The 13,939-nt window shown below is 37.3% G+C and overlaps 1 protein-coding gene across 5 annotated transcripts in view; it reads left to right on the forward strand.

The window, feature by feature from the left end:
- Positions 1-13,939, forward strand: part of LOC113058745 (cell adhesion molecule 2-like) — a 239,526-nt gene that overhangs the window by 201,926 nt on the left and 23,661 nt on the right. For all 5 annotated transcript variants that reach the window (XM_026226928.1, XM_026226931.1, XM_026226929.1 and 2 more), the window contains exons 4-5: positions 6,425-6,577; positions 8,304-8,441. In XM_026226928.1, coding sequence (XP_026082713.1) covers positions 6,425-6,577; positions 8,304-8,441 — 291 coding nt within the window. The remainder of the gene's footprint in view (positions 1-6,424; positions 6,578-8,303; positions 8,442-13,939) is intronic.

Genomic DNA, 13,939 nt, shown 5'->3' on the forward strand with positions numbered 1-13,939 from the left:
TTCTACTATGACTGTATTAATTCCATTAGGGACTTACATTTTTGTTGTTTATGAATGTGAAGATGGGCAAAGGTTGATTGAGTTTGAAAGTATGCTTGATTATTAACTGATGACGATTTTTAGGTTGATGTTCACAGAGTGGATGATCAATGGTAAAACACCTGCTGTGACCTTCATACATCATGATCTTGAGGTCGTATGCAACTTTGTTTACCCACTATTTTAGTCGGAATTCTTTTAACAGTGTTCCTCCTCAGAAGGGTAAACAGCAACCAGTCCTATCTGATGAAACAATCTCCGCATGTTTTCATATTCTGTGAGCCGTTGCATTTCTGGATGAGCTGTGGATATTGTAGGTTCTGCGCCTCAATTTTACATGCTCTCGGTGTAATACAGCACACATGAAAGCATTGTGTTCTTCGACTGACCCAAAAATGTCTTGTCTTGTGTTTTGAAATAGCAACAAGCTCGGCGAACAAAGGCTATTTTTTTATGTGGTGCCGCGTAAGAAACGAAACCTTAGAGATTTGTCAGAGAGAATTAGGTTCTAGTTTAGCTCTTTTATGCGCGGTAGCTATTCCCCATCGTTAGCTGCGAAACGTCTAATGTCAAATTTGACCTGATATGACTCGTGTAGAAAAGTCTAGTAATTCCACAAGTGTTCAAATTTCATCACATCAGTTGTTGCCCAGGTTATCCGTTGCACCTGGTTTATAAGATCTGTTACCTCAGTTTACTGGCCACCTGCAGTAGAGCACTTTCTTGGCCCCTGAGAGCTGCTGGGAAGTAGCTTCCTGTCTGCAATGGAACTACAGGCTCACGTCCCTACAATAATTACATCCTGTCCAGATAGTGACCAATCAGAGCTGGCCGTTGGAGCAGTCTGCCAGCTGCGGGACAGTTACAGCCACGGGGGCCTGTCACTCATGCCCGTTTTCAGTCTCCTCATCAGATCGAGTGGTCTGATTATGTCAGAGTAAGCTCAGCTCTAAAGTTGGATGTTGAATGTGGTTTCAGAGCCGTTTGAGGAAAAGTGCCGGGAGTCTCTCAAAGTGCACTGCCAAATGATTGTTCACAAGTAAGGTGCGAAGACATTTTATCGGCAGCTCTCTTCCTTCCAAGAGCAACAACACCTAATATATTTAAACACACTATATATTCCAACCGAACCCGCATCCACATGCTCTTATGACCTTGAAAATAGCATTCACAATCTGCTCCATTGTTTTCTACTGCTGTCTTCTTCAATTAGAGTAATTCCTTTAGCCAAGTCTGGCCCACACTAAATCTTAAAATCTTTCAAATTGTGAGAGACAACACACATAACATAAAAAAACATCGATTTTGACAGTTTTTTTTTTTTTTTTTCAATAGTGTGTTGAAATCTCTCAAAGTCTAATGTGACTTTAGCATAAACAACTTGTGGATGGCATGGATAATTGTATTTGGATTGTTTTTTTACAGAAATTAAATTTAAGAAATTAAAAAGGTTTGGATGATGGCATGAGCGTCGACTTACACGTTACAGCACGAACTGGAGATCTTCCGTCAGATCGCTTTCTCACTGGTAATGGCTTCATTCCATGTGATCATCTACAGAGTGTGTGTTTGTGTGTCCTCAGGGGTCCCCCCACAAAACAGGATTTTCGATCATAAATATGCAACATGTTGGCTATTTTACAATTTGAGATCCATGCAGCCCTGATGTTCTTCCAGCCGATTCAATCTCTCTTAACACACCCTACACCACAGGAAAATCTGACAAGATAATATGTAGAACCATCTAGATAATCAGGACTTAATTTAGGATTAACAGAAGGGGAGACAAAATCGGCCGTTATTTTGTAGTGTGCGCCCCGCTTTATTTTTAAGCCATAAAGCTTAGATAAAATCAATACCACTATTAAAATAAAAGCACCACCTAAACATGCTAAACTGGGGTCCGCAGCATCACGCAGTTGTCAGACTGCTCCAGCTCAAGGGAATGCCTGGATATCTGTCGGGTCATCTACAAGTCAGCCTTGCAGAGTTCCCTTCTTTCTCAAAAAAGATAAAACCGAGGGATTTATGCTGCTCTCTAAGTGGAATAAACTGCATTGAAGGAGTCGGAAGGATATTGGAAACCAACCATTTCATCACGTCGAGTTCTTTAAGCTCCTGGAAAAAGAGCTTTGTCAGACGTTGGCATTTCACGGAGGTTGTGACAGATTGGAGCTAACTCTGGGCATCTGGCAGGCTTCCGATTCTTTTTTGGGAAACGTGGATGTAGAGTTTTGCCAGCCCCCGTTGGCCTGCGTTGAATTGATAACAGTTGTCTGTAGGGTTATTCAAACCTTTGTATACTTGTTTCTGTCAATGGATTTGGGATAATGTTTCGAGCTTGACACCATTGTGTCAGAATAAGATGTAGCACAAAGTCTCAGTGTTAGTGAAATGAACCAGTGCTTCACGAGACTGTCGTGTCAAGCTCTTTTTGAGAGTGCAGAGACAGATTTGACCACTGAACTAAGTCGATTTCAGACTCTCTGTGGGTCAATCTTTTTTCTTCCTTTTAGTAACTTTCTTCTCTTCTCTGTCAATCTTTTCAATGTCTACATTCCTATATGTTATCATTGTACGGCTGGAATGGAAACCACCAAGCGATTTAGAGTCTAGGCATTGTACCATCAACCCTTGGATGTGGTACAAACAGCGAATGTTCCTCACCTTGGCAGCTTATCATCCATCACCTTTGTGGTACTCTGTGTATGAGTGTGTATGTGTTTGGCTTTTCTGTAAACAACAAGGGGGCACATTCTTTTCTTCCATTCCTCCCTGTGTGTCTGAGGAAGATAGAGGGATATGGGCTGGTGGAAATGTGTCATCTGTTCCTAAGCTTTGATGGTCCTTGTCTCACTGGGTTTCGTTGGACTCTATCAGCAGGCCCATGTGTAGAGAGAGCCCAAACCTGATCACCTTTCCTCCCTTCATCCAATTCCACCATGTCTCCATGCCAAAACCCCCCTAGGCATTCGCCATCTCCACATACCCTCTATTCATAACTCAGCACCAGAGATGTATAGTAACGAAGTAGAACTACTTCACTACTGTACTTAAGTACTAAAAGGCGGTATCTGTACTTTACTAGAGTATTATTTTTTTCTCCTACTTCCACTTTTACTTCGGTACATATTTTCGCTGAGTTTAATACTTTTACTCCGATATTTTTTTTTATGTGTTGCATCGTTACTCGTTACAATTATGATGTTACGAATCATTCCATTACAAACCACTGCCAGAACTGTAGATGGCAGGTTTGATGAAGCTGGCACATCATTGAGCGAATCAAGCGATTAAGAAGACTGCGCGTGCTGACTGAACTGCTGTCTGTGAAGAGAGAAATGAACACCGAACCGAGCCAGATAATGACTCGTTCACGAGTCAAGAACCGGTTGCATCGGTTTTCGGATGACCAGTAACGTTAGTTCTTTCTGACAGTCCGATTCAATAAACCAGTTGAAGAAAACAGTTCACCGATTCTTTTGCGCTCGATGCAATGGCGTCATTGGCGTTGACTGCACATTGGCTCATTACATTAAGAATCAGTTCAGAATCAATCACCAAAAGAATCAGTTCGGTTCCAGAAGCTCTGTGTGTCGGTTTGCTTCACGCTAAATCACACATGCGCAGTATCATCAGCTCCTCGGTTCACGAATCGGACGCGTCTGACAGAAACGGTTCTTGACTCGTGAACGAGTCATTATCTGGCTCGGCTCGGTGTTCATCTTCAGTTCTCTCTTCACATCAGTTCAGTCAGTGTACTGTTTGAATTACTCCGGGATATTGGTTTGTTTTAACTCAGAGGGAGTGTCAGACGCATTAAACAAGTTAAGCTTAATTCATCTGTGGATTAATGCGTATTGGAGACGCGAACTGTTTAAAACGATTCAGTTCGATTTGGTGAACTGTTTCAAAAAGATCCGGTTACATCGAATGATTCGTTCGCGAACCAGATATCACAAACTGCTTTGTTTTTAACTGTCTTACAACAGACACGGAAGAGAGAAGACAATTTTTGACAAAAATGTATTTTCGATGCTTCAAAAAATTCTAAATGACCCTCTGATGTCTTACGGGTTTGAAACAAAATGAGGGTAAGTTATCAATGACATCATTTTGCAAATTGGGCTAACTAACCCTAGTAACCATTTTTTGTTTACAAGAAGTTACAGTCAAAGGAATTGTGATTGTCCTTTAGGTTAATCATTTGAAATAGTAAAAACAATATGTTCAAACTTTTGACTATTTTCTTTAATAGCTACATAACACAATACTTCTACTTTTACTTTCAGTACTTGAGTAGTAAATTTTAAAATAGACTACTTGCAATACTTAAGTACAAAAAATGTTGAATACTTTAGTACTTCTACTTAAGTGTGGTGCTTAAAGAGCACTTCTACTTCTACTCAAGTCACTTTTTTGATAGAGCACTTGTACTTTTACTCAAGTATGGTTCTCTAGTACTTTATACATCTCTGCTCAGCACACATTCAGAAGGAATATTTAAGCAGTCTAGAGGCATCCTCTTGAAAGATGCTGTCGTGTAGCTTCAGATCTTATTGTTTGGAAACACATTGTCTTTTTTTAACATTAATGTACATTTAAAAGGCTTTGCAAGACAAAACAATTGTCTCTGATGACGTAAGTAAATTTAGTTTTCTGATTTGACATGTCATTGTATGCATGTAACAATGTTCCCGAAAGGACAGTGAACACGTCTATGAGGAATTCCACAGTTTACAGAGACCAAAAGCATGTCAACACACTTCTGTTGAAACAAAACCATGTTGGGACACCATATACAATTTATAGAATGATATATTTAGTTAAAATGTCTAATTAACCGACTTTACTCCTGTATTTTGGCACATTTCCAAGTAAAACGGCTTGACTTTGCATATTGGAATGGATGCAGATCTGTATGCGATTGGCCTAACTGGCTTAAAAATTGGCTTACGGGCAAATAAAATGTATTAACAAAATAAAGAGTGTCAACTTTGATTTCATGCCAACTTTAAAGCAAAACATCTGTGAGATGTTAAATGAAAAGCCAGTCTCTCTTGCTTTTTTCAGGGAAACAATACAAGTGAATTTTGCCTTTTTTAGACAGTGTGGGGTGATGAGGATAAGGTGACCTAATTGTTCATCAATTCTGTTGCAAACTCTTCTTGCAAATTGCAAACATAGAAAGTGTTGAAACTCCAATTAGAGACAACAATCGGCTTCAGTATGACAGTTACAGTCAATCGCAGTGGATATTCAGAACAGTGGGAGTTTCAAAAGCATTTGTTTCACTACTGTGGGACTAAACTCATGAATAATACATACTGTCATGAATTAGTAAGCGAACATAAGTCCTAAGCTTTACCTCCAAGATATGTGTTTACAAAAAGACCCTGTGGTCCACTAACAATAATGTACCATTAATCATTTTGTTATATGTTGTGCTTTTCTCAAAAATGTGGGTTTAATAGAGGCCAGTGGACACATCTGGTCAGGGTTCAGAAGTTATTTTCAAAAGTGCAATGCCCTCAGGGTAAAAGGACCAAGATTTACCTTTTAATTTGAAGGATATTGTATTTTACTACATAGTGTCCACAAGATGCTGGGGCATTAGGACCCATGTAGATCACAGGGTGGACGCCCCCTGCTGGCCTCACGATGTCCTCCAGCTGCAGCCTTATTTTCACCAGTTCTCCAATCCAGATATTGACCAGACTCCACCCTGCTTAGCTTCAGAGGCGAAACCAGCAAGAGTTGCAGGGTAATATTGTGTGAAGTACAAGCAAATGTCATGTGACACCATGGTGCATAAACAATGGTGATAGTGTGACAGACATGTAATGCATTCCATTACATTTAAAACATTAGATGGTTCCACCAACATAGTTTTTTGTTTTTAAACAAAGAATTTCAACACATTACTTATGCGAAAACATGCACAATTTCATATTCTTTGATATGTAATGCCTGCTAATTAACTTTGAAAAATAAACCCGTCTTTCCGTTTATTTGGCCATATCTTCCCAGGAGCAGGATTTATATTTTATCTAGAGGCATACAGTAGAATCTTTTTGCCCATTTTTATGAGTTGCCTTCATTGCATCAACATTGTTATTTATTGTGTTTCTTTTTCATCTGCGATATTATGTGTGCATGCCTAACATGTATTTAAACAGACAGATATAAAATAACTTTACTTTTTTGCTTTACCTGTGTCCTGAATTAGACATGCTGAGATATTACCATCTGATATACCATCACTTCACCAATGATACCACAAAAAACACATTTTCAGCCAATGTGACTGTTGGCTGTTTCTCCAAATGTCTTTTTCAGCTTACTGATTAGTTATTGATCACTAATCTTATGCTTTATGTCTTAGCATTAAGGGACAACCGGATTGAGCTGGTTCGAGCCTCTTGGAAGGAGTTGACCATCAGCATCAGTGACGTTACCCTGTCAGATGAAGGGCAGTATACATGCTCTCTCTTTACCATGCCTGTCAAGACCACCAAGGCCTTTCTGACTGTGTTAGGTAAGACCTCTCATAGATCAGGTCCCTCTCATCCTCATCAATCTGTGCTTTTAAGGTCAACATCTGGGGTCAGTGAGTTCTCTCCCATCATGATTTTGTTTTTATACTTTGGTGGCACAGGGAGTGATGTAAATAAGAGAATCTCACACTGGCTGATGGAGCCATTAGATGTGTCACTGTGTGCTTTGGTTTATGATCAGCTTGTGCTAGACTCTGCAATGCTCTCTCTCTCTGTATGTTTATATACCACTTATCACAGTACCTGTTGTTGAAAAGTAGTTGTTTTTTAATTGTTTTTGTTTTGTTTTGTTTTGTTTTGTTTTGTTTTGCTTAGCTTTAATCATCCAACAGTGATGGGACTATTTTTTTAATTATTTTTAAATACAGCTTTTCACAATACGTATTGTTTGCAAGCACATTTACAAACATTTCACTTTTCTATTAGTTGTTTAGTTTTTTGTTTATATTTTGACCTTAGTTAGACCTTTTATTTTGCTTAGTTTTGTTTTTGTAGTGGGAGTCCTTATGCCTTTTTATCTTGTTTAATAGACAGCCTAACAGACTATTGTTTTTGTTTAGTTTTTTCTTGTTTTTCTTACTTTTACTTGTGTGTGTGTGTGTGGGTGGGTGGGTGTGTGTGTGTGTGTGTGTGTGTGTGTGTGTGATAATCCAACAGTGGTGTGACTAATTTAACTTAATATTTATATACAGGTTTTTTTATACAATATATATTGTTTGTACCTTTACACAAAATTGTTGTTGTTTTGTGTTGTTTTGATCCTCCAACAGTGGTGGAACTACTTTTACCTTTATTTTTATATACAACTTTAAAGACAAAAAAGAATCTGGATTTGTTTATTTATTTATTTTTAATCATCATTTTAGTTTTAAACCAACCAACAATGGTAGGACTAATTTGTGTTTTTATAAAGTTTGTTTTATATACAATTCATATTGTTTATAAGTACATTTACAGAAAATATTTTTTTGTTGTTTGTTTGTTATATATGTAAAACCTGTGTTTTTTTTTTCTGTGTAGAGTCTGTGTTATAAATTCTTTGACAATTTTAGACTTTAGCATCTTTACATCTTTACATTGTAACTGGATGCATGACATTTTACAGACACGATTAATAAGCAATTTAAAAATGTTCAGTACACGACTTCATGAACAGATTTTAAAACACTACGCATCATACACTTACCAACTTTTGTAAATGATGACAAAGGAAAACTGGCTCATACACTACACAACTGAAGATCACACACAACCTGACTTTGAAGTTTTTCCAATCAAACAAACTCAAGCAGAAATGTGTGCCTTGTTGCTAGGAGATGCATGACAAATGTAAACAATATGTTCAAAAATCAATTGAAAATATAAAAAAGATGTTCGATATCCTCCGACACCATAGAGCAGAATAGGTCACTGTATTGATTGATATATATATATATATATATATATATATATATATATATATATATATATATATATATATATATATATATATATATACTGACAAACTTATATATCTACTGACAAACTTATATATAAACTGACAAACAGTTTTCTATTTAAAAAATAAATAAATGTCAGTTGAGCAACATTTGAACTACAGGAAAGTAATATTCCTCTGAACCACTGCATGTGCAGGACTGAAATCATAGAATCACATGTGTTTCCATCAGTGCTGCCTGTAATCCTCCTCTTCTGTTTGTATATCAGGTGTTCCAGCGAAACCAGAAATCACAGGCCTCTCGAGACCTGCCCAGGAGGGGGAGGACGTCACACTGACATGCACCACATCTGGCAGCAAACCGGCTGCTGACATCCGATGGTTCAGAAACGACAAGGAGGTGCAAGGTAAACAAATCCCCCCGGATTGCCTAGAGCTGATTGTGTGCAATGAACAGTTTCACATTTTGTCAGTGTGCAAGTGGTACATGGTGCGTGACGTACAGCTTTACACCAGCATCTTCATGAACTGTGCAGCTCATTACAAAGCATTCCGCAGCAGTATCATTTAGTATCCTGTTATTCTGGGATTTAAAGGTGAGGTGTGTAATTTTGTTTAAATGATTTCTCCTATCCTAGTTTAATGTGCACGGACAGAACTAGTTTTAGAAGCATTGTTTGATTTACAGTTTTAACAAAGGATGTGATTTTGTGTACTGATTCAAATAGGGCTAAAATCTTTCTAGTTATTTCTAAGGTGGTAATGTCTTTATATTCATGATGGTTTCATATGGTTTTGAAAAACTTACTGCATACATTTTTTTTTATATAAAAAAAAAGTTTGCATTAAGCGTAAAACATTTCATGTGATGTTACTATTAAGTAAAAAGTATTTTACTTGTATTTTAAATGTTTTTTTATTTATTATTATTATACTTTTTTAATAAATAGAATTAATTATTGATTTTTATATACCATTTACAAACCAAAAAAAACATAAAAGAGCTTTTGAGGAGCTGGACCAAGAGACATTTTGAGAAATAATAATAATAATAATAATAATAATAATAATAATAATAATAATAATAATAATAATAAAGAAATAACAATTAGTATAATAATATATACATTTATATAATTTTTTCATGTGATATTACAATTACAGTGTTATTACAATATTTGTGTCACATGATCCTTCAGAATCCTACAGTTCTCAAGAAACGTTTGTTGTGCTGATAATTATTATTATCATTTTTTTTTTTTTTTTTGGGGGGGAAACTGAGGTTTTGACAATTTTGAGTCTTTGATAAATGGAAAGATTGATTTAGAAATCTTTTGAAACAGTGAAAAAAGTTTTACTGACACAAATGCATTAATTTATTTAATATTAAAATTTGTTACATAAATGATATACTTTATGTAACAGAAACAGGTCAGTTTAGCTCAAAGGGAATCATTTAAGATTTTAAAGGGAATTTTAACAGAATCACTGTTTCACGGCTGATCACTGAGACGCCCTGTGATTCAGTGAATGAGCCGTTTAACATCAAATCTGCGCTGGATACTAATATCCAAACTATAGTGAAACACTATCAATTAGCACAGTAACAAGATCGGCAGTTTAAGACATTAACTTGTAAGCACAAAACACAAGATACTTCTCTTTTCAATATGAATAAGGCTTTATTAGATAAATCTAAGACATATAAACTAATCTAACACATAAACGCACGCACACACACATTCACACAAGTTGCAGGAAGGTCGAAAGTTAGGGAAAGATGAGTTTAAGAGAATGGAAATATGGAATCCCAAGTTTACAGCAATGCGTGAAATTGCATAAACATGAACAACCATCAATCACTTAATTAACCCTCGCATTGAGTTCCTCAATGAGGTTAAAATTATATTAGATACACCAGCACAAATGTCTGAAGGTACATTGCCTGAAGGTGTCCCTTTGTTGTCGCTGATTGTCTGGAAGTTCAGTAGTCGCTGAAGTGACGTCTTGGGGAGCCCGTGGTTGGACGTTGGCTGAAGATGGAGTTGTGTGGCTGGTTGAAGTTGAACTCGACGTTACAAACTTAACTCAGAACACGAAACTCTCAAATGGAAAAGAAAAGAGGTAAAGGTTGTGTTCTAGGTTGTGTTCCTTCTCATCGTGGCTAAGTAGCACGCTGGAACCACGCTCAAAGAACAGTGATGACTAAAAGCTAAAGCTAGAAAGCAAAGCTACAAGCTAAAAGCTAAGAGCAGGCATCACTAGTAGCAGAAGCACAGCTAGAGACTAAAAGCAAAGATTTTATGGTGTCCTAAGTTTTTAAACTCGTCTGTTGGCCACACCTCAAATGTTGTCTTCACCAATCAGATATTGTCTTGGCTCGGGGGTATCATAAATCATATGTTTATCTTACGAAGCATGTGGTCCGGATTTTCCCACTCTTGCAGGGTCTAATTTTGGACATGATTCCTATAACCTATGACCAATAATTGATTGTCAGGACAATATCAAGCAAGCAGATTGAAGAATTTGGCTCCGTGTTTCAAACACAGTCCTGATAGAATCTTTCATTTGTCTGGTTCGAGTCATTTCCGTTACATTTACTTATACTGGCTTGATCAATGAGGTAAAACACGACTACATATTTGTTCAAACAATGTACCTTATCAGACAGAAATTAATTTTCGAAATGGAATTGCATTTCTCATCAGTCCACAGTCCATCAGCACTACATAGCATAACACATCATTTCAGATTTAACCAACATGTTACCCCAGACATCCCTCTGAGAGCTGAGACACACACATCTCGGGCACAAGCCCAAGTCGGCTGATCTGGTGCTGGTGATTGATGGCATGAGACTCCGTCAGACAAGCCTGACTCAGAGATGGCATTCACGCAGAGGCCACACTTAAAGGCCAGTGGCACGTGGGAACAGAGCATCACAGCCGGACTGCCTGTCACTCACTCCAGTTCAAAGGAATCTCGCTCTGTGATCTGATCTGGTGAGATGGACTAGATGTGCTTCTTGAGACCAATGCGCAGACCCAAACAGAATATGTAACATGGTGAGGTACCGCTCACTTTAGGATGGTCAAGGCAATACAAAGCCTTGTGGAATGCGTCACGTTGATGGATACCCTGGCTGCTGCCAAAAGAAATTTCAGTGTGGGATGTGCTTGCAACTCTTGAAACTTCAGCACAAATCCAGGATCTCCTGAGAGCTTATTAACCACGAGGGATTTTCTTAGATGCAGTTTACTATATCTACTGTATATATGTGCTAAATATACTACACAAATGTCCTCTGGGCCAATCTTTCACTTGCTTTTCATGCTGTTTTACCAGATCTGGATGGGATTACATCAGCCATTCCTAAGGACTTTCTTAAACTGGGACATGAAGTTCACAGCAGGGGCTTAGTAACTACTTGTTCATTTGTACCTAAATGTGTAGCTACTTAATTTGATTGGACTGTTTGTTCTTAAAGGGACAGTTCAACAAAATTCTTTCTACAGCAGAACACACAGGATATTTTGAAGAATGTTGGTAACCATTAAGACTATATATATGTATGTAGGTATGTGTGTATATTTATATATATATATATATATATATATATATATATATATATATATATATATATATATATATATATATATATATATATATATTTACATATATAACCCAATTCCCAAAAAGTTGGCACACTGAACAAATTGTGAGTAAAAAAGGGATGGAATAATTTACATATTTCAGAAACTTATATTTTATTCAATAAGAGGCCAGAAAAGTTAAATGCTCATATAAGGAACAGCTGGAGGACTAATTTGCAACTTATTAGGTCAAGTGACAACATGATTGGGTATAAAAAGAGCCTCTCAGAGTGGCAGTGTCTCTCAGAAGTCAAGAAGGGCAGAGGATCACCAATCCCCCCCCCCCCCCCCCCAATGCTGCAGCAAAAAATAGTGGAGCAATATCAGCAAGGAGTTTATCAGTGAAAAATTGCAAAGAGTTTGAAGTTATCATCATCTACAGTGCGTAATATCATCCAAAGATTCAGAGAATCTGGAACAATCTCTGTATGTGAGGGTCAAGGCCATACGCCCGTGATCTTCTGGCCCTGCACTGCATCACATACAGGAATGCTACTGTAATGGAAATCACAACATGGGCTCAGGAATACTTCCAGAAAACATTGTCGGTGAACACAATACACCGTGCCATTCGCTGTTGCCGGCTAAAACTCTATAGATCAAAAAAGAAGCAATATTTAAAAATGATCCAGAAGCGCAGGAGTTTTCTCTGGGCCAAGGCTCATTTAAAATTGACTTTGACAAAGTGGAAAACTGTTCTGAGGTCAGACAAATAAAAATGTGAAGTTCTATTTGGAAAACTGGGACGCCATCTCATCCAGACTAAAGAGGACAAGGGAAACCCTACTGTAGTTGTTATCAGCGCTCAGTTCAGAAGCCTGCATCTCTGATGGTATGGGGTTGCATGAGTGTGTGTGACATGAGCAGCTTACACATCTGGAAAGGCACCATCAATGCTGAAAGGTAAATCCAAGTTCTAGAACAACATATGCTCCCATCCAGACGTCATCTCTTTCAGGGAAGACCTTGCATTTTCCAACATGACAGTGCCAGTCCACATACTGCATCAATTACAACATCATGGCTGCGTTGAAGAAGGATCCGGGTACTGAAATGGCCAGCCTGCAGTCCAGATCTTTCACCCATAGAAAACAATTGGCACATCATAAAGAGGAAGATGTAACAAAGAAGACCTAAGACAGTTGAGCAAGAAGCCTGTATTAGACAAGAATGGGACAACATTCCTATTCCTAAACTTGAGCAACTTGTCTCCTCAGTCCCCAGACGTTTGCAGACTGTTATAAAAAGAAGAGGGGATGCCACACAGTGGTAAACATGGCCTTGTCCCAACTTTTTTGAGATGTGGTGATGCCATGAAATTTAAAATCAACTTATTTTCCCTTAAAATTATACATTTTCTCAGTTTAAACATTTAATATGTCATTTATGTTGTATTCTGAATAAAATATTGAAATTTGAAACTTCACCATCATTGCATTCTGTTTTTATTCACAATTTGTACAGTGTCCCAACTTTTTGGGAATCCGGTTTGTATGTATATATATATATGTATCATATAAATAATATTATGGAATGTTAATATGATGGGAGATTTGAAAACTAATGCTTTTGAATCTTAGCATCACACATATCCAGCTTCATATCTATGGGTTTTCATAGATGGTAGGTTCATTCGGTAGCTCACAGAGTATGGAAACATACTTGAGAAGTGAGGAGCTCCGGTTCGAATCATGTGTAACTACGGTTAAAACAAAACTCATCAAATCTGCATGTAAGGAAGTTCAAATGGCACGGTCACATCAACAAATGCATTTTGTATTTGTTAACACTATCAGGTAGGTTTAGGGTTGGGTTTGGTGTAGGGCATATTTCCAACATGATAGACCATTAACTTTTAGTGACAGTGCCCAGATATTTGAATTCTGAACCGCCGCAATACTTGTACGTACCTGAAGCAACATAATAAAAGCAAAGCAATACGTATCTATATCAACGTAACAAAAATGTGCCAGGGTTTATGTACTGAACTGCAGCGAAATGTGCAGTAAGTTATGTAAAAACAGTGTTGCAGAAAAGTACTCAGAGGTACATATTTTATGAGACCAGGTTGGGATAAATAGTAATAATTATCCCTAATAAAATAATACTAAATAAACATGATTACAAACTATAAAAAATATATAAATATATTATATTATTTTTTATTACTTTTTAAAGGACAGTGACAAAACCTTAATATTTATTAAGTTTTACTGTGTATATATTGTGGGTTGGTGTTTTTGCTAGTA

The sequence above is a fragment of the Carassius auratus genome, chromosome 40 (genome assembly GCF_003368295.1).
Source record: "Carassius auratus strain Wakin chromosome 40, ASM336829v1, whole genome shotgun sequence".
In the NCBI taxonomy this organism is placed as follows: Eukaryota; Metazoa; Chordata; class Actinopteri; order Cypriniformes; family Cyprinidae; genus Carassius; species Carassius auratus.